At 36.1% G+C, this 25753-nt stretch overlaps 1 protein-coding gene across 1 annotated transcript in view; it reads right to left on the bottom strand.

Moving 5' to 3' along the window:
• Positions 1-25753, bottom strand: part of LOC149548345 (binding protein) — a 144481-nt gene that overhangs the window by 73103 nt on the left and 45625 nt on the right. The window contains exons 3-5 of the mRNA XM_089792421.1: positions 24794-25008; positions 7057-7265; positions 6586-6688 (exon numbers count right to left, since the gene is read on the bottom strand). Of these exons, the coding sequence (XP_089648547.1) occupies positions 6586-6688; positions 7057-7265; positions 24794-25008 (527 nt within the window). The remainder of the gene's footprint in view (positions 1-6585; positions 6689-7056; positions 7266-24793; positions 25009-25753) is intronic.

Below are 25753 nucleotides of genomic sequence, written 5' to 3'. Positions count from 1 at the left end.
GTCCTTTGGTTTGAAGGAAACTGTCATGTGGTGGTTCTTGTATAGAAATGTATTGGTTCTGCTATGCCTATTGTATGATTCTATCATGGTTCACAAAACCGATTCAAACAATCAAATGGAGAAAACTGGAAGCTGTATGGCCCAATGCACCTGTGCTCGTACCAGAATTTGTTTAATTACTTCTGTGTCCAAAGTTTCTTGCCACCATTTCCGATAGTTGCTACCATTGAGCCCTTTAAACTGAATTGTACGGTGTGAGAGTTCAGCCCTTACTTTTTGCTTCTTACTAGAGGGTGTTGATGGCCCTGTAACTTGAATTCCAGAAGCCAAGACCCTGACATTCTTCTCCATATTTGTCTTCAACTGGTTCTTCCATTGCTTCTATTTCCCTACGGATTCCATAATAACAATCTCTTGATTTACCTTTATAATGTAGGGTTCCTGTCGCTTTTTCCTTCTACGGATAATATGCCTCAATATATATTTTTCTTTGCTTCTTTCTTTCCTGACAGTTTCCTTTCAACTAACGGCTGGGAGATTACCTACAGCATAGATCTTTACACCTGCTTCCAACATAGAACTCGCCTACCGGAAATTAGTCCCGACATCCTCCTCCTCCACTTTTATAATGTCACTGAGATGGTCAATAAGATCAAGCTCCCAAGTATTCTACTAATTGATTTTATTTTCTTGACGCAATTCTGAAAAGAGGTCAACACATTCACCTGTTCGCTACAGAAGTTTGAGATATATCTGCGGAATGTTAAAATAGAATAATTTGGATCTGGAACGAAGGTAGAGGAATGTCCCATAATTTGGCAGATCTCACAGAACTGGGTCCTTCTGTCTTACATTCTGTGCACCACAGCTCGTTTCCCTTTGTCTCTTTCTGTATATTCTTGAATTCCTTCATCATTCTGATCATATCCTTCTGAAGAGCTCGGACCTTCTTGCTACCTATTTCTTCATCACTACTATCCTCTTCGGAAGATGCATCATCTGAGTCGAATGAGATACTTTTCTTCTTCTTTTTCGTTTTCTGTTCACTAAGTCCATTGCCCGATTGTATGCTTCAGTGTATGATGATGGCGGCACAATTTTCATTTTCTTCCTCAACTCCGGCTGTAGTCCTTCAATGAACCATCTCTTCTTCAGCCCATCTGCTGACTTACTTTCCATTTTATTGATTAATTCTTTTAACTTTCTGGCATATACATGAATAGTTTCATTTTTCCCTAGTTTTGTGGTGTAGATTTCTGCTACAATTTCATTGTCGTCACGCAGCAATTGAAACTTGGTGATAAATTCATGTTTAACGCTCGCCCATGTATTTAATTTCTAGGATCCACGTCAGCAAACCAATCAACTGCTACACCCCTTAGGGTTGCTGGAAATTGTCGCACCCATTCATCTGTGTCAATTACGCCATTCGCCGTCCAAATTGTTTCACATGTCTTACAGTGTCTGATTGGATCGGTCGTTCCATCACCACCAAACTTTGGCAACTTCTCCTTTGGTCCTGCCATTATTACTTGATTTTGTGTATGGGCGTTGTTTGGCACTGCAACACTGGCGTTTTGTACTCCCACACCAGCGCTCTGCACTCCCACACCAGCGCTCTCTCCGACAGTTGTCTTATTTCCAACAACTGCATTCTTTGGTGAAGAAGGGTCTTCGTTAAGCGAAGTTGTCTGTTCCGGAAGTGTATCGCAGACAAAGAGTTCACTCCACGCTCGTGCTCCCTCGGCACTCCGAGCCGTGTGAGTTAATCCCCTTCCGTCTAGATTCTCTTCCCTCGGCGAATACAGGTTCAAAAATTCTTCCCTTGCTTCTTCCACCAATTCCACCCACTATTGAGTCTCCTCCAACAATTCCTCTGTGCTTCGGTATCCGTCGGCAATTTGTTGAAACCTCCGTCTGTGTTTGGCCTGTTGTGCCAAGATTAAATTTTCTTGTGTGGTGCGTATTCCATCTTTTCCCTTTATCTTATTTCTATCCTTGTTAAGCTGATTTGGCATTAGTCTTCATTCCTCCCTTCGTTCCAGGTCCAATAGGCAATGGCACCAAATGTCTACCGCATAGGGTAAATAGATTAATGCACACAGATAGTAGACAAGAATAGCAGTACTCCTTTTATTATTCGCATACACCAAAGAGATTACATAATGCTTCCAATCATGATTTACAATGATCTTAGATGGGGTATATATACTTCCTGTCAAACCTTCCCGAAGGGGTCCGTCGATTACATGACAATGCTAATCTACCCGTCGGCTACACAATGTTTACTGACGACATCATCTCGTCGGCTACACAATCTCTACCAACGGCATCATCCCCCTCAAAAGAAAAGTCGTCTCCTGGCGACTTCAAAACTTAACAAAAATAGGAGACCACAATATACAATATAGAAAGAATATACACTAGATAGGAGGTTGTGATCCTAAAGAATGTTGTTGTCGATGCAGTTCATACACTTGATTTGTCTGAATGCGCAAATCCTTCTGAGTCTACGTATTAACCTCTATGGCTTCCTTCAGAAGAAGCGTTGCGTCCATAGTCCAAGCCTTAGCTAACTACAATTCCTGCTCAGCCGCTTCCTTATGCCAAGGAGATTACATAATGCTTCCAATCATGATTTACAATGATCTCAAATAGGGTATATATACTTGGCGCCGAACCTTCTCGAAGGGGTCCGTCGGCCTCATGACAATGCTAATCTACCTGTCGGCTACACAATGTTTGCCGACAACATCATCTCATCGGCTACACAATCTCTACTGACGACATCTTTCAAATCTACATATATCCCATTTAAGATCTACATATCTTTTTTTCTTCTTTCCTTCTCAATTCTTATTTCAAATCCCTCGTTGTATCCATCATCCCCTTTATATCTTCCAATGTGAGGTAGAGGTCACACCTCTTATCATGCCCGTCTTTTGTCAACACTCACAACCTTCATGATTGTCATTTTTCGGAAGAGTAACTAACCTCCACAATCATAACCCTTTCAATGAGTCACAACCCTTTCCAAGAGTCACAACCGGTTGAAAAGGTTACGACCCTTCATCATTGCTACCCTTTGAAAGTTCACTTTCTAATTTTCTTCATATTCCTTTCTTCTTCAATTAATCCTTTTTTAATCCCCATGCTCTGCTCTTCTTCCTTTCTCCATATCTCATTTCAAATGAACTCTCTTCCCTTTTATTATCTTGCATTGAGGGAGTCACAAATCTTCATCATGTATATCTTGACCTTTCATTCACTTAATTAACTTATAATTATAGTATATTATATTTATTTACTTTTTTTAATATTTTAATTTATTATTATTTATTATTAAATCTTATTTCAAAAAAGGAGACATTATAGTCTACCCTTCAAAAAAACATTGTCCTCAAGTAATGTCAATTTTTATGCAAATCTTTCAAAGTGAGTAGCTTCTACTGCACATCTTTGATATTAACCCATGCATTGAAAATTTGCAAGGATTGCAATTTTAAGACAAGTTTTCTTTCATCTTTGAGAGAAAAGGATAATCACCATCTTTGTAATGCCATCAAAACTGATTTGGATTGACCAACATTTGCTAGTTAATTCATATCTTTTAAGCTTAACTATTTTCCTATTTTAAATCAACCAAAAAAGGAACCACACGAAGCATAACATGAAGCATACACAAAGTATACACTCAATAATCATTTGTTACATTCCTTCTTTTTTACTAGACTGATTCCTAGGATGGATCATGCTCTAATGCCACTTGTAATGACCCCAAATTATAAATATCCAAAATTTTGCCCTAGATTTCAATTTTTTATTGAAACATGTAGGGTTTAAAGATACCTTTCAATTTGATTGAGACCCTAAAAGCAAATTAGAAATCATCTATAATCATAATTCATGAAATACATCTCTTTAATTAGAAGTAAGCATATAGAAGAGGTGTAGATCTAATAACTATATTGCTTATATCAATTCAAGAAGGCTCAATCATAGAAGAGCTAAGATAGGGTGACTTCACAGGGTGTCCTAGAGATCCTCTACCCTATGCCTAGGAGCGGATATACTATTCCTCTTGACCTAATGTGGCTCGTGTCATCCATATAGGATGGAGTAACTGGTGAGGCTTCCTCTAGCGGTTCCCCTAAATCTTGCCACTTTTATCCTACTTCCCATGATTGAACATTCTTAATGCATTTGCTTGTTATGATAAAAACATGAGGAGCATTATTGCAGGGTGCCCTAGAAGTCCATCCTTTCTAAGCCCAAAGGTGGTACACCTTTGGCTCCATGGGACTTCCCAGTCATATACCATGAGGTGGCATAACTAGACGATGAGCCCCTCATTGTTACTCTACTTGGTTGTCCTTACGAATCAATCAGTACTAAAAAAGAATTCAAACTTATGCATGTATGTTGCATATGCGATAATCAATTCTCAATGGCATATCCTAGTCAATAATAAGCAAATAGAAATATTATTTCTTAAGATATATTAAGTAGACATAACAACATTGCATCACTGGTCAATCTTATGCACATATAAATGGTACTCATCATGCCAAGTATAAGGAACCAATACCAAAGACCATAGTATGTTCAAATCTGCTATGCATTATTAATTAGTATTGCCAAATCTGCTTACTTCCCTTGTGATCGGATGCCCTTCTTCAACAAAGTTCTTACCTTTGATATCTCGTTTAAGTGTAGTGAGTTGCACCCTTTTGTTTGTTAATGCCCTTATAAAAGGGTCACACCCTGTGGTTCTGAAAAGATACATCAGTTTGACAACAACTACTGCCCTATTCACTTCTTACTTAATCTTCACCAATCTCTCAATTCTCAAATCTGTCTTTGCCACTTTTCATATCTGCACATATTCCAAACAAGATCTGCATATCTTCTTTTCGATCTATATATCTTAAATTCTTCTTTACTTCTCAAGTTCTTAGGTCCCTCCTTATACTTTTGTTATGAATTTGCTCTAGATCTCTTCTACTCCCTTTCCTTGATTCCATTTGATCCTTCTTTGTCACTCCTCTTCATCATGCCTGCCTTTTGGCTAGAGTCACAATCCTTCATTATTGTCACTCTTTGAGCTAAGTTACCAATTCAGGGGTGGATGTCAATGCGAGTACAAGAATCAGATGCACGGATGCATGAAACTTTTTTTGGGGGGGTTGAATGCATTTAGGTGTGTGTGTATATGTGGGTGTGTGTGTGTATTTCCAAAAAATGCATGATATATACTTTTTAATAATAATTATCTAATTAAATTTCCTTCAAATACTAAAACATTTTTTATCTAATATAATATAAAACTAAATTTATCCCATAGTTCTTGTATAAACTTTTGAATACTATTCAAAAATTTATTTTTATATAATACAATCCTTGTAAAATAATTTCCATACTTTATAACCTAATCAAAGCTATATTGCTTGAGGGAAAAGCCTCTTGAAAAATACACTTTATAATACAATCCTCTTAAAAATATACTTTAAAAGAAAATTACATTGTAGGCACTCATATACTATCCGCATGAGTATCTGACAACTCCCTCTATTCGAATCTTTGGCGCATTCTTGTACACGACTTCTTCAATTTCTTGGTTTTAGTAGTCTAAACATGTTGTGAGTGCTTTCCTTCCAGCACGAGCTCTTACTACCAGCATTCGCAAGGTATCCACCACACCTTTGCCTCCGTCTCTACCTTTGCCTTCACATCCACCTCCCAACGCATCCACCTCTGCATCTTAGCTTTGCAGAAGTACATCAGTAACTAAGTTTGAAAGAGTCACAACCCTTCATAACTACAATCCTTTAAGAGTTGCAACCGTTCATAATTTCAACCCTTTGAAAGAGTTACGACCCTCATCATCGCCGCCCTTTAAAAAAGCCATTACCTTATTTTCTTCATATTCCTTTCTTCTTCCATTAGTCATTCTTTAATTCCTATGCACTCATCTTCTTCCTTCCTCTACATCCCCTTTCAAATGAGCTCTCCTCACTTTTATGTTTTATAGTGAGGGAGTCACAAACCTTCATTATGTATCTCTTGACCTTTTATTAATTTAATTAACTTGTAATTATAAATTTTAATATATTTATCTATTTATCTAATTTTATTACTATTGTTTATTATCATGAAACAATTTATCCAAGGTTGCACCGTATAGGGGTACTTAGAGTAATGTCCCCAATCTGAAATAAGATTTAATAATAAATAATTAATAAAATAGATATATATATATATATATATATATATATATAGAGAGAGAGAGAGAGAGAGCGTAATCATGTGGTAGTGTCGCATGGTCTTCACGTTGAAGATCAAGGTTCAAATCTCCCAAAGTGACATATTTGCACCTAGAGGCATGCTGAAGCAGTAGTCCAACAAATATAACATGTGGGGCTTTAATATGTGTATGTCCCCAATCAATCAAAAAATATATTGCTTGGGAAATTTGACTGGTTTACAGCTAAGTTAAATGATAAATTTAGATTTTGCAGAAACTTGAATAAACTAATGTAATTGTATTGATGGAAAAAAAGGTCCATATTAGAGTTATGACTGCACCTGGTAACACCGTAGAAGAGTGGATTCAAAATCACGCACTTTTTTTACTTCCTTTGAAATTTTCATTTGCAATTCCTTCTCTGTTGGAAGCCTCACACGATATCTGTTTCAAATAAATGTATAGTAACAGGAATACTGACTCTGTTAATAAAGGTACCTCCATAAAGCTTAGATGCCTAGATGTAGAGTCAATAACTGGAAATCAAGCAAGAACACACCCCATGAAAGTTTTATATTACATTGTTTTGTGATTTAAAGTCAACTTCTCAACACAATTGCAAATGGTTTTAAGTTGAACAGTAAATAATAACAGTTACTTATATTCACAAAATAAAACACACATATTAAGAAATTACTGTAATCACATATAATTTGGCTTAAACATCCAATATATCAAGTTATTGCAAATTATCTCTCAAATTATCAAATAATGCATCAAAGATGTCAATCAATTAATACAGAGAGACATACCCTGGAACAATGTCCTTAAAGATGGCCAAGGCAGATAGAATTGCAAGTTGTGAAATGCTGTTGTCAGGATCACTGCACATATCCACTAACTCCTTCAAGGTTGAGATATTTTTCTCTGGATCAGCAAGCAGTCCTGTTCCAATCTCTGCTATGTGAGCCTTTCGCTGAGCAAACAATTCCTCCGCAGAAAGATCCTTCTTCAGTTCCTCCTAAATTAAGAAAGCAATGTGTAACTAAAGGGCCAAAATTTCCATTATTTCACAGTTGAAGCATCAAACTTCCTCTACCAAAACAGTCATATCTGAGTTATATGCTATGGATGTAGTTAAAGAGAAATCCCATTCAATTTTCATAGAATGTGCGAATTTGGATTCTGGCTTTCTTTCTATCATACAGCTTAGGTATGGTTATCAAAAAATATTTAAAATATTTAAAAATAGTCATAAACTTTGATTCCTTGGCCAAGAATTGCACACACACAGGATTCTTTCATCCATCTGTACAAGTTGTTTTCTTTTGTGCTTTATGTTGTTAGTTTAATTAAAGAACTTTCTTTTAGAATTGGGATAGTTTTTCTTTTTATGTATCATTGTCAAAAAAAACATCTTTGGGCCATGAAAACCCACGTTCACCTTTGGTAGGACATGGAAGATCCTGTGCAGCTTCAAACCGACAAACCTGGATACACCAAGTTCATTTTAAACAAACCTGGACTGTATCGAGGAAGAACATTTTCTTTTTGAAGCAAGTTTAGGATGTACCCATGTGCAGATTGTGCCTGGACCCTACATGGACACATGCCTATAAACAATCAAACCCATACCAAGGGTTTTATCTCATTTCATGGCCAGCAGTGAAAACTAAAGCTTCAAAATACTAGTACTCAAAGCAGTCAATAGGAAGCCAATATGAAAAGAGGAGTGCGCACATTCTGAGAAAATATAGAACTCTATTTAACCTTGAAGATCATAACAATGTGGATAGCCTAACATTTCTAAGATAGGACAGGGTGCAAGACTAACAAACACCTCTCACATTAAAACCATGGCATGTCTTTATCTCAGATTATTACAGACTATAATCAAATTTCAATATTAGAACTTATATTTAAAGAAATTCAAACAATTATTAAAATAGTAAAACAGACATGTTCCTTCTTGTCTAATCAACAGGAAGCAGTTGCAGGATGAAAAACAATAGACATGGACATATTATCTATATAGTTTTATAAACATATTACCTAAAGCTATTAGTATATGATTAAGTTCCTTACAAATACATTGTGGTGAACACAAAGTCCATACCTAAACAGTGTCTCCTCTGCAATAGTAAATACCTTCAGATGCCTGAATTCAATCAAACAAAACCTTTGGCAGTATTTTCCAGTTTCCAATATTATTAACACAGCTGAATTATAGGTACCACATGTAAGACATTTAGTATTTATTACTTAGGGTTTGACGATAACAAAGTCAGTATCAGGCAATATTTTTCCAGTATTCGCTGAGTTCGAAAATTGGAAACAATAATATTGTGAGTTACACAATGTTCAGGAAATGTGAAAACCATGTATGAACACAGACTGACATCATAACAACACATCAAAAGATGAAACAACAGCAGATGCAAAAGCATTTGAGACTGTGCTAAGGTTGACCGTTGAACACAAGATGGTGTCTGAAAGAAGAAAAAACTACAACCAACAGACAAAGTAGGTGCTAATTGTTAAATTTGATGAGCTTAACAAGTGTCAGAAATTACAGCAACAAAGATTGCTGCCTTAAAGAAAATGTTACTGGAACTGCTCATCATTAATCTCAGGACACTTTTGTATGATGGAGCATCAAAGATTAACTTGAAAGTTTAAACAGTTCATTGTCATGCAATCAGTGTTAGGAAATAGTGCATGTATACTGGAAAGAGAAATTTGTGGCAAATCAATAACAATAAAAAAAGCTACCTTCAGTAATCCACAAAGCCATATGCTCTGATTGCTTACGTTTACAATATTCTCATCACCCAATATGCTTTTAACACCAAAGCCGGCCAATAAAACTAAAGCCTCAAACAGATGACAAACTTCCCATTATAGGCTTAGGATGCCACACCATCTCAACTGGTAAATCAAAAATACAAAAATAGACAGAACAATATGTTCCCATAGTAATCTTTATTTAAGGAATTTAAGACAAAACTTGAAATAACATAACATCTATCCTTTATATGGATTACGAAGAAGACATGGCATAATTCAGAATTCCATAAACTGCATGTCCATACAGATAAGGATCTAGATCCTATCAGTCTTCAAAGTTCTCACAACTTCCATATTTGCTTACATCCATTAGTATTTCCAAGTTCAATGTGGAACACTCCATCACAAGCTTCATTCAACCTATTGCAGTCATCTTCACCTGTTGTTCTCTGTTCCAGTAAGCAACTCGCTTGCAATCAAGGGTGGAATAAATTAGATGGAATATAGTAACCTTATGCACAAGGACAAACCCTGTGTCTTAATTAAATGTATAGCAATTTGTGTTTAAAAGCACACCAAAAAGATGGGGGCAATCTATACAAAGACAAATGGAACTTCTAGAATAATAAGAGGCTCACAACTAGGCTGAGAGGATGAAAGAGCAAGAACTGAGCCTGAGCCAAGTGAAGTAGGAACCTAATAGTCTAAGGAGAAGAAGAATTTTTGCTGCCTAATCAAGTTCATTTTAAATGTTTCTAATACATTAGCAATTGTTTGAGTCTGACTATGTGATTCCATCGCATGCCTTACATTTTATTTTACCTCAGTAGAGGTCCTGGTTGGTAAATGCTAAATACACAAAGAATGAGTACCAATTATTTGATATAAACAAAGGAGCAAAAGACTCCTTAAAAAAGACTAACAAATGACTTATCCAATAAGGATAAGATCGAAAACCAGAGATGCAGATAACAACTATAAGAAAAAAAGAATATTTCTAAAGTCTATCCTCACAACTTAAGTGACAATTAGAACTAAATATTACAGTATTATTTTAGTAACCCCCTTAATGATCAATCTTTCAACTACACCAAGCTTACCACAAAATTTGACAAATTTGTCAGGACTCAAAGACTTGGTAAGAGTATTTGGGTCAATGACCAATCTTCTACAAGTTGTCGGAGGACATAACAATAAAGCTTGACATTATCCACACACTTGTGGAAGATTCAAATCTTGGCCAGCTTTAGCACCCCTTGATTGTGACAATATAAAGACAAAGGCCTTGATTTAGACATTTGCATGTATGAAAGCATCTTCCATTTCCATACTAACTCGCATGTTACTTTGATTGTTCCCCAACATTCAACTTCCTACTTCTTACGAATCCATGTGATTGCTAATGTACCAAGACAGAAAACATGCCTACAAGTGAACCTCCTATCATCAACAAAACCTACCCAATCAGAATCTATGAGGCCAACCATAGAATGGTTACAGTACAGGATAGATCAAACATGAATTGGATATTACCAATAAAAGTCTAAGCAATTATTACAAATAACAACCGTACCTGATATTCACAAGGGAAATAGTATTCTTTTTTTATTGCCAAGAACCAACAGTACATCATTTATGTTCTAATGTTCTTAAATAGTGCTCGATTGGTTAGAGAGACCAACAGACACACCCCCTCACTTCCTAACTAACCCAACCCAATTACTAACTATCTTTAATTACATAAATGCTTTATTACACCCTACATTATCTCCCCCGAAAAGAAGTCATCTTCCAAATGACTCAACCTTTACAGCTACCCTTGGCTCAACCAATCCAACTTCCTCTAAGGTACGATGCATGGTCCTTTGCAATATGTACGTTGTACAATGGAGTCACTCCATCCTCTGGTACATTGTTTTCTTCCTGTCATACAGTGAATTTTCTTCCTTCCACTGTGTCCTCATCTTTCATACAAAAATTCTAATCCTCCTCTGGCCTTCTTCCATTGTTTGACTTTGTTCTCCACGCATGTGCATGGAACCTCCTTCCCTCTGCTTGGGTTGCCAAATACTTGTCCTTACCATTTTGCAATATTGTGTAACTATTTCAGCAGTTTTGATTTTATTTTTTATCCAACATTCTATTTTTGTGTCCCTATGAGATTTCTCCAGTTCCTTGATGACATGTACTCCCCTTGAAGTACGTATTCTACCACTTCTTCCACCTCTCTTTGTCGTACAAGTACAGACGTACGCATGGCCTCTGTGCTTCCCTTCTATACAACTCGTACGACCTCTACTCCTTTCCGTACTGCTTGTAAGACCTTTGTTCCTCCCCTTTGTACAGTTGTACGGCCTTCATGTCTCCTTCCCATATGATTCATACAAACAATGCGGCCCCATGTTTACTTGGTGCTCGTACGAACAATCTATACCTTCGCACACACGTATGGACTATTCCTTTCCTCAAAGTTATACATGCCCATAAGGCTCTAATTCTTAGTGTCTTGGCTTGTGTGAGTGATGGTTCCCGATTCAAGGTGTTGTTGCCTCTTATAAGTTTTGGACTTTGTTTAGTCCGGCCCTAATTTGTTTAATCTGTTCTTTCCCCTGTCATGTCCTTGCATGAAAATTCCCTACTCTTATGTGACTCGCATACCTTGTTATGGCTTGTTGTCTCTACTAGTGTTTCCTTTCGATTTCCCAAGTTATGTCCTACCACCCTTGGCTCTTCGTACTTTATCTTCTCGTCTTCCCCAAACTCGTGGGCTGGTGTATCATCTATTTGTACCATTCCTTCTTTGTATTGCTTAGGGTACGTAGCTTCCTCTCCCTCCACCTTGGCAATTTCTAGCATATTACAATTTGGTTCAAACACCTTGTACTCCTCCACTCGCTAATCGAACAATCTATTGAGAGAACTTGTTCCATCCTCCGAACAATCTCCTAATTGTAGCATAGTGTTATTATCCTTCCTTTCTTTTGCTTCCTCCTTCAGTGGTTCCTCCTTAGTACTAGTTCCGTGTGTTATTGCCAACTTCAAATGTGGTAGGGTTTCCAATAGATCTCCAATCTTTACTGGTATAGTGGCCTCAAGGACTTGCTTCATGATATTATTTTCCCAAATTGATTTAGTGAAAGGAGATTCAGAAGTACTTACTTTTTCCTCCTCCATGACGTCTTGGATCACCTTCCTAGCCTTCTCCGACCTCTTCTTTTCCATACTCATGTTAGGATATGAGAGTTTTCTCCTCTGCATCCGCATGAAAGCCAATACGTCCTCTTTTGGCTCTACCACCTCAGGCATGTTCACACTCTTCTGTTTGGGGTAGTTGGCATCCTTGTGGTTGCCTAGTCCACACCACTTATAAAAGCATCCCTCCAGTCTGTCCACCACTCTGACAATCGTGTGTGAAGTGTCCCCATTCATGATACCTCCTACATTGTATCATAGGCCGCCCCTTGGAGTCGTACTGTATTCTACTCTTTGGAGTGTTATTATTATTGTTGTTGTGTTGCCTCTCCTATTGTTTTGGCATCCTCCAGGTGATGCTTTCGTGCTTGTGTGTAATGTCCCCTTGCTTGGCTATAATGAATAGTAGGAGGACAATTGCCTACAAATCCCAAATTATATGATTTTGTTTATTTATCTCTCAAATCATATGTTATGAATGTGATAGTGACCAGGGAAATGGATATTATCAAGGTACTAGGAATAAGGTCACTGTTATTTGATTTCTGCAAGAACGATCTGTATATCTACTTTTCTAATATGGAATATGACGTGAAGATAAATTTGTATCTGATAGAGTATAATATACTGAGGCATATGTAATGGCTCAGCCTCTAATTGGATTAATGAATATTGAAACCTCTATTCTCGACCTTGGGGAAACCTTTTATATTTAAATGTTTGATGAGCTTGAACTAAGAGAAATTAAGTTATTATTTCTATTGTCACAGTCTGCAAGGATATTCTTTATTTAAATATTAGAGTGTCTCTTCTCACTGCTCTGTGATCTTTATCATTTGGAGACGACTCATCTCTTTTACTTGCTATCTGAAACTTCACTATTCAGTATATGAGTCTTCTCCCTTCCTTATATGATTGACTAACGTGAAGGCTCCTATCGTTGATATCCACCCGTGGCAGCAGTATAAATGTGATGATCTGTTTAATACCACGTACGTAGTCTGTGGATTCTTTGCTATAAACATTGGTCTTATATTTCTTTTCCTATGATGCCTTTCTTACATCCACCTTGTTCACTGATTCCAGATGTGTCTGTCATGTTGATTCCAGATGTGTCTGTCACATTTAAAGCTATCCCTTTCCGACTTCTGTATAGTGGTTGATGACTCTGAATCTGGACAGGGGCATGTAATATTCAAACTGAAATATTGTTGCCAGATTCTCCTCCTTAGATTTGTGTTTATCCACATGTTGGTTCTTCTGTACATTCCCCTCCTCACTTCCCAATATAATTCCTAATTGTTTATACCTGCAAATGAATATGATGCATCTAGAAGGAATCGATGCACCTCTTTGTAATATATTGATTTGTTTATATGAATCATTATGCCATACTATAATAATATTATATTATATTAAAATGAAATTATCTTTGTATTCGAATCATTAATTGTGAAATAATATTGATTATAGTATTATCATATTTGTTTATTTATCTATATTATTTAAAGTATATTTTTTTATTTATCAATATATAATATAATATAATATCATGGTTGTATGCTAATTATGTCTTAGCAATTTATTATTAATAATTGGTCCCACAAAAAATATATTTTATTTTTACTTAGTTATAAAGATATAAATATTGTTGTTACATTAACAATATATTACTATATTATATTATATACTATTATTATTATTTATTAATCATTTATATATTATATTTATTATCGTGTTTGTTAGAATCTGAAAAGATTAATAACCCAGAAAACTAGTGCAAAGAGTAAATATCTAAACTATGAATGCAAATGATACAAAATCAAAATAGCAACATAGAGTTAGTTTCCAAGAGAGTAATGCAAATGCTAGAAGCAAAATAGCATTAAGAGGATGCAAAAACAAGAGATGCAAATACAAGCCAGGTAGCATGCTTATATAGGCTAGGAAGAGGGAGGAGGTGGCAACACCAACCAATGAGGAGCAACCATCTATTGGACTAAAGATAGCAAAGTATCTTCCCAAGATAGCTAATGGATGCTCACATGTAGGAAGGTGACACCTCACAACCATTCACCTAATAAGACATGCTTTATTAACCTAAGCGAGATTATTAAAAGTGTAGGAAAAACCTAGCAAAATAGGAAAAATAAAAAACTACACTAACAGTGTTATTTAATTAATTCGACCTCTGAGATGGGGGATATCACAGTCCATCCCACCCAAAATTGCTTGTCCTCAAGTAATTCAACTCTCAATACATCGTTTTGATATTCAATTCCATGGCCCGAAACAAAAAATTCCATCTTGAAGGTAGAACAACAATATAAATTGAAAAATCGTAATATTTCATTGAAAATATCAAGAATAAAGAAACAACTTATCTTAGTATTCCCACACTCCTTGTTATGTGTTTCCTTGTATCAATCCTCTTTTAGTGTGCATTTCTTTCTTTCCTTCTTTCTTTCTTAAGGAAGACTATATCTTTTACTTAGGCCTCAATGGGTATCCCTTTAGGATTAACCCTCTTTATAATACTTAGGTGAAACTTTATCTCATCCCAAGATTTCCATAATAATTTCTCTGTAGTGGGGCGCCTTAGCAGTTCTCCCATAACCACAGTGTAGTAGGGTGCCCTACGAGCAATTCTCCCTTTTCTATCACTATGATAGGGTGCCCTCAGGGATTCTCCCTCAACTAATTCTACAATAGGGTGCTCTAGTAGTTTTCCCTTTATTATAGAGCAATAGGGTGTCTTGATCACGGTTCTCCCTACATACCACTGCAATAGGGTGCCCTAGCTATTCTCCCTTAATTAATTCTACAAATAGGGTCCTCTAGCGGTTCTCCCTTATAGAGCAATAGGGTGTCCTTACCACAGTTCTTCCTACATACTACTGCAATAGGGTGCCCTAGCTATTCTCCCTTAATTGCCCTCTTTGGAAGGTGTTAACAATAGGGTGTCATTAGCAGTTCTCCCTTAATTGGCACTCTTTCCTTTTATTTAAATTTAATATTAAAGTTTTATTAATAATCATAAAAATATGCACATATATGTATTGTTTAAATTTTACATTTCCAATTCAAAGTATGACCAAGGTTGAACTTCCTCGAAGCTTCAATGATTCTCTATTCCCATATCCTCTTTTGATCACTGTTCACACTCTTGTTTTGAAGCCTCTTCATTATTTATTTTGTGTGTTGCTTCTATTTGATGGAGTTGACTTTTCTTGGCACACTTATGTCCAAGTTCCCAAGGGCCTCTGCATCTAAAACATATGCCTTTCTTCAATTTATCCTCTTTTTGCTTTTGGGCTTCCTTACTCAGGCATTGGTGTCCTCTACTCCATTTCTCTTTGTAAAAATAGCATTCTTTCTCTTTTTGGTCTTTGCGCAAGTCTTCATTTTTATGCTCCGTCTTAGTCGAGAAATTCTTAGATCTTTCGTTTGATGAATTAGATTCCACTTTTCTAGCCTTCTGAATGGCTTCTTCCACCATTTGAGGTTCTAATGGGTTAACTATATTTTTTATAGAATCCTTTAGGCCTTCAACAAATAAGTATGTAAGCCTCTTTTGAGATAAATCAAGGACCATGACTGCAAGTTTTTGGAATTCATTCGAGAATTCTTCCACCGTTCTGTACTACTTTAAATGGGTCAGTTCTTTGAAGTACCATTCAAGTTCAACTTGGTTGAATCGTTTGATCAGTTTTTGGGAGAATTCCTTATATGAGTTTATGTTTTGATGTCCTAAGGAGAGAAGCCCATTGTGCCACCATTCATGTGTCGTACCTTCTAAGTGAAGTATAGCAAATTGGAGCGCGTCTTCCTCCGTCATTGGGCTAACAGTAAAATATGTGTTTAATTTTTGAAGCCAAGCATGGGCTGTCATTTTTCTTGACCCATCAAAGTTGGGCAATATCACTTTGTTTACCTTGTGTTTTAGATCTTTATTAACATATCTTCTTGTTCTTTTAGGAACTTCATATTTTTGACCCTCACAAAACTCTGCAAAAGTTATGAGTTCCCTAATTTCGGGTTCCAGGTTTGCATAGGCTCTTGCATTCTCCACTGTGCTATTGATAGGTTGGTTTATTCCCTCCTCTTCCCTTTGAGTTTCTTCTCTAGGTAAGAAGGGAGGTCTTGGAATTCTAGATGATGATGATTCGTTAACATCTGGTTCATTTGAACTCATACCTTTCCCGTGGGAAGAGTTATTCCTTAGGTTATTAATGGAGTTTCCCATGTTCTATAATGTTTGCAGGACGGCTTGATTTGATTTCTCCATTTGATTCAATATAGTTTGGTTGGTCTGGTTGGTTTGCTCCATATATGTTCTCACTTCATTTGCTAAGTCGTTCATTGTAGTTTTATTTGTACTTCTCTCGTAAGTTTCCATAAGCCTTCACTCATAGGATGGCAAGATCGATGCTCTGATACCACTATAATGTCCCCTTGCTTGGCTATAATGAATAGTAGGAGGACGATTGCCGACAAATCCCAAATTATATGATTTTGTTTATTTATCTCTCAAATCATATGTTATGAATGTGATAGTGACCAGGTAAATGGATATTATCAAGGTACTAGGAATAAGGTCATTGTTATACTAATTTGATTTCTGCAAGAACGATCTGTATATCTACTTTTCTGATATGGAATATGACGTGAAGATAAATTTGTATCTGATAGAGTATAATATACTGAGGTCTATGTAATGGCTCAGCCTCTAATTGGATTAATGAATATTGAAACCTCTATTCTCGACCTTGGGGAAACCTTTTATATTTAAATGCTTGATGAGCCTGAACTAAGAGAAATTAAGTTATTATTTCTATTGTCACAATCTGCAGGGATATTCTTTATTTAAATATGAGTGTCTCTTCTCACTACTCTATGATCTTTATCATTTGGAGACGACTCATCTCTTTTACTTGCTATCTGAAACTTCACTATTCGGTATATGAGTCTTCTCCCTTCCTTATATGATCAACTAACATGAAGGCTACTATCGTTGATATCCACCCGTGGCAGCAATATAAATGTGATGATCCGTTTAATACCACGTACATAGCCTGTGGATTCTTTGCTATACACGTTGGTCTTATATTTCCTTTCCTATGATGTCTTTCTTGCATCCACCTTGTTCGCTGATTCCAGATGTGTCTGTCACGTTTACAGCTATCCCTTTCCAACTTCTGTATAGTGGTTGATGACGTTGAATCTGGACAAGGGCATGTAATATTCAAACTGAAATATTGTTGCCGGATTCTCCTCCTTAGATGTGTGTTTATCCACATGTTGGTTCTGCTGTAAATTCCTCTCCTCACTTCCCAATATAATTCCTGATTGCTTATACCTACCGATGAATACGATGCATCCAAAAGGAATCGATGCACCTCTTTGTAATATATTGATTTGTTTATATGAATCATTATGCCATACTATAATAATATTATATTATATTAAAATGAAATTATCTTTGTATTCGAATCATGAATTGTGAAATAATATTGATTATAGTATTATCATAATTGTTTATTTATCTATATTATTTAAAGTATATTTTATTATTTATCAATATATAATATTGTATTATTTTAAACATTATCATGGTTGTATGCTAATTATGTTTTAGCAATTTATTATTAATAATTGGTCACACAAAAAATATTTTTATTTTTATTTAGTTATAAAGATATAACTATTGTTGTTACATTAACAATATATTACTATATTATATTATATCTTATTATTATTATTTATTAATCATTTATATATTATATTTATTATCGTGTTATTTAATTAATTCGACCTCTAAGATTGGGGATATCACATTGTGTTACGTAGAGAAGTGGAAGGAGGTGCAGATGGTTCTCCCAGAGTAAACAATACTTGAGCATTATGGGCCTTCAAATTATAGGGACAGTCCTTAACAGAGAGCCCAAATACTTGACATATGTTATAGAATGCCTTTCAGGGACAATTATTTCGTGTGTCCTTCCTTCTCATATTGTGGGCACCATAGTTCTTTTCCTTCTCTTTTCTCCTCCTTGCTTGCAGTTAGTTCCCAGATCATCCTCATCATGTCCTTCTACAAAGCTGGGATAGTTTTAGACTCATCCCCACTTCCTTCTGAACTCTCGCTTCCACTTCCATCTCTTCTTCCTTTAGCAATTTTACTTACACTCTCTATATCCATTGCACGAGTACATGCCTCAGCAAATGATGATGGTGGAACAATTATCATTTTCCTCCTTAGAGAGGGAGTTAGCCCTTCAATAAACCATCTCTTCTTTAGCTCATTTGCAGGTTTGTAATCTAGTTTCCCTACCAACTCTCTTAGCCTCCTGCTATATGCTCTCACCAAATCATTTTTCCCTTGTCTCGTGTTGTATATCTCTATTACGATCTCATCATCATCCCTTAGGAGTTTGAATACTTCCTCAAAGGTTGTGCATAGATCCTTCCATGTCGCCTTCTTGCCGACCTCCAAGTCTGCGTACCAATCAATAGCCATACCCCTTAGAGTGGCAGGAAATGCCTTTAACCATTTATCAATGTCATTCTCCCCATTCGCCTACCAGATAATAATACAAATTTTACAATGTTGTGTCAGATCCTCGGTTCCTTCCCCCATAAATTTTGGCAATTTTTGCTTTCCTGTAGCCATTTTATCTCTTCCACTATTTGTCTTCTAGGTTACTAGCATTCATCAAACGCCTCCTAGTGTGTTGGTGTACTCGTACTTCAGATTTCCCATACGACTGGATTCTTGTACGACAGAACTCTCGTACGGAGGACTTCTCGCCTAACAAAACTCTTGTACACGGAATTCTCATGCTTCAAAATTCTCAGAAGTCAAAATTCTTGCACATAGGAATTCTCCTACAACAGAATTCTCATACGTCGGGATTCTCATATAGGATAAATTCTCGTACGGAATGGATTTCTCATTTAGGACAGATTTTCTCGTACATGACAAATTCTCGAACAAGATTGATTTCTCGTACAGGACAGATGTCTTGCACACCAAGTCTCCAAGACTCTAGCCTCCAAGTCATTTTTCCACATAATCGTATGAGGTCGGTGGTACTTGAAAGCTCGTTCAGTACGATGTTTTGAGGAACCACTCCCTACTAGCTTCCTCTTGCACATACAGGCAACCGAGGCTTCCCTTCTTTCCACCAACCCTTGTCACCTTGATCATCTTTTCCTTCCCAACATGTCGCCTTTCAGACCCGATATTGCCTTTCTCCTTCCTTTCTTACTATTTCTTTCTCCTTGCTTTCCAATTTCCTGAACAGCAGGCTTTTGTGTGGAGCTTTGTAAGTTTGCACTATTGTTTGTCAGAGTTTCTGATTTGGCCAAAAGTCAGTTGCAGCAGCCTACCTGATCCTAAGTATTTTGCTTTCTCGAAGGTTCCCTTTCTTATCTGCTTCTAAAAATCTTCCACTGGTCTGTAGCTTTGAATAAAAGGTTCAGCTGTTGACAAAGAAGATTGTTGTCTTTGCAAAATTTGATTCATACCTAGAGAAATTCAGTCAACAGCTTTGACTAGGGTTGTGCATATGCACGAGTATGTATCTATTCATTTCCTAAGTAGTTCCTCATTCTCTTATATTCATTCCTCTTCTACCACTTGGTAACAATATGTGGATAATGAAGGTTTGCGTATAAAATTATTTGAGCACAATCAGATGACATAAGAGTTTTGTCTGTTCTTCGCCCCAGCAGATATTTCAAAGGGGTTTGGTCAAGTTGCAGAAATGGATTCCAAAACAGAGCATAGTGTTTAGAGGAACCATGGTTGCTTTGTATATTGTCACAAGAGATGGTTTCCAATTGATTTCTGAGATTCCTGTGGATCAGATGGAAAGGAATACTCCACTGAAAGAGACAAGCAGTTTTCTGCTTCTTTGAATAACTGGCAGCACAAGAAGCACTGATTACTTCAGCTTCTCCTTTCAGAGAAGCTGTTGTAGCATTTGGATGACATCATTTCCTTGGAGTGTGTGTTGCCTGCTAACACTCAAAACAAAACGAGGGCCCAAAAATTGGAAGCTGAAAAACTTCAGTTGGACGATCAAGAAATTAGCAATGATGGCTCCCAATGGACATTGGAGTATATTATGTCTGATTGGAGGGCACTTGCCACCAATGCTTGAGATGTCTCTATTGTGAGATGTATTAGGTTGTTGGCATTCTTTCTTCACTAGTATTTCTAGTAGTTTGGCCTCCTTGTAACAGACAGATCATTGACTATCTCCTATTTCATTTGCATTTCAGATGTTGTCAAAAGAGGTCCGGTTTCTTGTGCACTGTGAGCAGATACTTCAGGCTCAATTCTAGAATGGGTGAGGAGTAAGTATCCTCCTATCCTCGCCCAAGTCAAGCTGCTAAATCATTTATCCCTTTCTCCATGTTTTCCATTTTCATTTGAGTGTCTTGTAAGACTTGGACCAACAGGTCCCTGGAACTCTAAGCATTGGACCCACTGGTCACCTCACTCTCTATCTGATCATTGTTTCCACTGTTTGCTACAGTATCTCTTTTGTTTCCTGAAATATACAGTCAGTTCCTTTATCAATATTATGTTACATACATATGTTTATCATCTGTAAAAGAGAAGATACAATTGTTTGCTCAAAATGAATTAAGTATAAAATGCCATTTGTTCTCATTATTTTTCAAAAAGTAGAGATTGTTTGCCTGTTGCAACTTCAACCATACCTATTTACAAAATTCCACCTCTTCTGAGGGTATAAAAGATAATATAACATAAATTCTTAAGGAAATCAGACACCCTGGGTATCCTGTCTATTTCCTTCCTTGGGCTTATCCTGCCTTTTACAAGGTACATGATAGATTATAAGCTAATTTATTTGTTTGGCATTCCACATCTGGATAAGTTGGTTTCACATAATTGCCTTCTTGGTAGAGTTGTCTTGACCCTCTCCTTCATCAGGAGCAAATCATGGGTTAGAGTTTCATCATCTTTAGGTATGGAACAATAGGAGTAATCAAATTTTGGCATGTTCTTAATCAAAAAGAAGAATACAAGATAACGGGATTTCTTTCAAGGGCTAGTTCGGTTTTTCATCCTATCCCATTTTAATGTCACATTTTCAGTTTTCTTAAAAAGGCAAAGATGAGCCCCAAGGTTTAGTGTCAAACCTAGATCTCTTATACCATATTTAACAAGCTAATTTTCCGAACCGAAATTTAACAATCAAATATAAATGAAAGATATGTTACTTTCCATAATCACATGAAAGATAGTTATTATAACTACTTTGCATATTTAGATGAAAGAGATTAACGATTTTAATAGATTAACTGAATCCTAGATAATTGAAAGAAGAATAACTAATTAATTGCTTGAATGATTATAACGTTATCAACTATCTAACATTTCATCAATTGAAGTTGCAAGTACAAAAAGTAAAGATATATCTGATCAAACATGATAACTTGAATGCATAACATAACTCTGTCTTGTGCAAGTTCTGGGATTTGGTGGAGAGAAGAAGCATCGTCAGAGGCTTAACCTCCCAACTGCACACCCTAAGTATCCCCACACAATCTCAACTTATAAAGGCCATCCCTGCACAAGATTAGGCACGGGACACCTCCTGTCCTGCCTCTTGAACATCCCGGTGTAAGAGTGTCAACTCACAGTCGACTAGGCTGTGAACACCTTTCATCGACCTATGCTTCCAACTACAAGCTATCCTAATCTCTAATGATTATAGCAGCATCATGAGCCACTAAACCTACCCTAGCCAGGGATTTATATGGACACTCTGTGCCCAATCACCCACCGCTCGACTTGACAACAAAAGTTATACCCTTGATCACCATGAGCTGACTCGGTCTAATTCATTTGCTTATATTCATTTATTGATTTGTTAAGTATAGTTTATTCATCTTTGACATACAAGTTAATTCACACAACGAATGGTTATCAGCCCACACCCTTCATCTCAACCTTGTAGGTCATTCTTGATGAATCTCGGTGTGGCTGTCCATGATTCCTGATCAAACTCTGTTTACTACAGACATGATTTCTCTGCCAAACCTAGGCTTATAACAAAAGGTTCATTTGCATTTCATTATTATTAATAAATCTTTGATGGTGCCTCTTCTTACCTCAGAGACATGGATTATGTCTCTGTATAAGAAATGCACAGAACTAAAATGTTCCTCTTTGATTTTATATTCTGAAAAGGAAATTATTTACAGCTCAAAAATGATAAAATTAGATTGATTAAACATCATCTATACAATTATAACATCCAAATTTGAACCGTAGTCCATCTGGCTTTATTTTAATTAAGAAGATTTCCTTCAGATTTTGAGCTAGAATTTCATATCCCTAAATATATAATAAAAGAGAAAGAAGAAGTACAGAAAGAATGCACGACTTGGCTTTGTAAAGCAAAGATATCACCCTCAACTACTGGTGAAATTTGGAATGCTCGGCATGAACCCTTGGCTGTACATTATCAGGCCTCCAGTGGCCGTTGGTTGTAACATGCACCGGAAGGCAAATTGCAAGTATGGAAACAAGCTCAACATGGATGCAAATCGTAGAGGAATCCACGGCAATATGAGTGCAAATAGCAGATGAGAAACAATAGCTAATATAAACGCAAACTCAAATATGCATGAACGGCACTAGAAGTGCAAATCGTAGATAAGAACAATGGCTATTATGAATGCAGACTCAGATATGCAACAACGACACTAGGAAGCAGATTGTAAATGGCAAAGCAATTGCAGAAAAATGAGAGAGTGCTCACTACTATGAAGGTAATTGAAAATAAAGAGAAAGCTTGCCAATTTCAATATACATGCTCGATACAGGAGTTACGTGCAAGATAGACGCAAAGTGGCAGAAAAATAAGAATTATGTTCAAAAGTCATAAAATTAAAAGGAACCAATAATACAATTGGTTGATTCAAATAATATCAAAATAGGCTACTGGAAAATTCTAAGGGTCAACGACTCAAAATAATTATTTTTAAAAATTACCAATAGGGGAATAATTAATTTTCTCTCAATGTGTTAATATAAAGACACCATCTTGTATCTACCTATACTCGTATATCATGCACACATACACATATATATGTAATATTCTAAATATATGTATCTTGTGTATACATCGTATTTTAAATAAGTGTATATGTTCATGTACATTATATTTGAATTTATGCATATGCAAGTAAATATGTATATACATATACAAGTACATGTAGGTACCATGGTATCATTATATTAGGACATGTTTGCTATAACAAGAAGCTCTGATATCATCCCAATACATAAAGGTAACAATTTTTTCTAGTTTGATTATTTTATTATCTTAGAAAGTGCATTGACCTAATTAGCTCATGCTGATCACTTGGTATACCCTTGCTTGCCTAGTCCAATTTTCCCTTGACCAAGGTGGTTTAGGACCCATACATGTTAGCTCAATGGTAGGTGGTGCCCTCATGCCCTTTCCCTCTCTGGCAATGCTTCTCCCCTTTGTCGTGTTCCTACAACAAGAAATTGACTCTTGGTAATAACATATTTTCAAATCTTTTAAATCGAGAGTAAATAATCATTTTGCTAAACCATTTCCCTCCATATAACATCATAACAAAACCAATATTCCAAGTTCACATGAAGCGAATAACCAACACTTCCATTTAGCATGAAACCACAACGATTAACTAATTTAACCAATCAACTCTTCTTCACATGAAGTCACAATGGCTACAGAGAGTATTTTATAAATAATCAAAAATAGGGATTAACACTTGGATTAATTTGTATGCTCGAGACTTTTAATTTGGTTTTCAAGGCTGGGGCCCCTATTAACCCTCATAAAAATATATAAAAAAATCACAAATACTCTTACCATTGATATATACATAGATATGCACAATTATTGGAGAAAACCCTAATAAAAAAATGAGCATTATTTACTTATTTGTCTTTAGATTGGAAACATTAAATGATGGAAAGCCCCCAAATTTTTTATGTCTGATTAAGAAAGGAGAATGCAGGGCAGGCAGACTTTATGACCTCCAGCGAAAGATGACTAAACTCACCATGCCCAGTTCATCCTAGGAATACTCATGGAATCCAACCTCCTATATCAACCGTATTGAGTGGACCAGTGGATATGCACATTTCAATTTCAGAAATGATTACTATTATAATTTCTGCTAAAGCACAAGCACTCTTTGACTTTTCTACTGCAACTTGCCCTACACAGCACTTGAATCTAGATATAATATAGGAGTGCATCTTATCTAGTTGCAAGTGCAAACTATGGCACTCAAAAAATAAAATGGTTTTAAATCAATGAATCAGTTTTATTTTGACGTTTTAGCTTTGGCTGGATAGAATTAAATTTCGATGCTTCAATAAATTATTTGTTTGTGGTGCAATGGCAAACACAAACCCTGAGCATCAGAATAATTCTTTCCTTCTATTGCCAGGCCGCTGTTGACATTTTCTTATTTACCTAGGACAAAAATTTAGATTATTTCAGAATCAAAAAAATCAAATACCAGCAAAACGGATTTTGGTGCTTTTCTTATTGCTGCAAGCTGACTTTCTTCCTTTGCCAATTTCTTGGCCTGCTTTTTGGCATTCTTCAGCTCCTTTCTTCTTTCAGCTTTTGAAAGCTTCTCCTGGGATTTTGCAGCACTAGCATCTTCATTTACATTGCTCTCAACTGAAGTTCCTTTATTATTCTGCTGAAGAGGGCCTGGACCCTTAGAATCTACACATTTTTGAAAGACTATTAGATTTTGATTAACTGGACTTGTCATAGTTTAAAGACAATATTGCATTAATTCCATGAAAAAATAAAATATACTGCATTGCAAGGTTCAAGAACAGAAAATACAAAGTCTCCTGATAAAGTAAAAATCTACCCAAGAAAAGAACATTCACAGTTCAGGACTAATTCAGGATTTTATAAATACAGAAGCATTATTCCACCATTGTTTATAATGCGCTAACACAAATGTATACCAATAAATCATACACTATAAGGCATAACTAAACAAAGCTACAAATGATGACAAACATATACTTCTCACATTCGGAAACCACATGAAATACTCATTTCTGTACATACATAAACCAAATTTCCTCTTCTTTTTTTAAGAGTGATTTTGTAATTGCTTGAGAAAGTTGGAGATTACCAAGAACTTAAATTATAGATGATACAAAAATAACTAATTTGGGGGTTTAGAAAACAATTGTAGCCAACAAATCTGTCAACAATTTGTCCAATAAATCTGCATTCTTCACTATCTTTATTTTCCTAATATCAATACCAGTCAAAGTTTCCAAAGCCAGACAAAATGCCATTGTAATCTAGTAAACACATCTTTTCAGCATGAACGATGTGGAATGCTTTATTAGGAATCACGATTGAAGCCTCAACTTTTAGTCTTTTAGTATCTCAACTTGGCTTCCCTAGTAAATCCCCCACAACCACCAAAATTGTTTGTTTTGCA

This window comes from Cupressus sempervirens, chromosome 7 (genome assembly GCF_028749045.1).
Source record: "Cupressus sempervirens isolate cs-2001-9-10 chromosome 7, ASM2874904v1, whole genome shotgun sequence".
NCBI classification, from domain to species: Eukaryota; Viridiplantae; Streptophyta; class Pinopsida; order Cupressales; family Cupressaceae; genus Cupressus; species Cupressus sempervirens.
The sequence above is the reverse complement of the archived record's forward strand: the minus strand, read 5'-3'. Positions and strand labels throughout refer to the sequence as shown.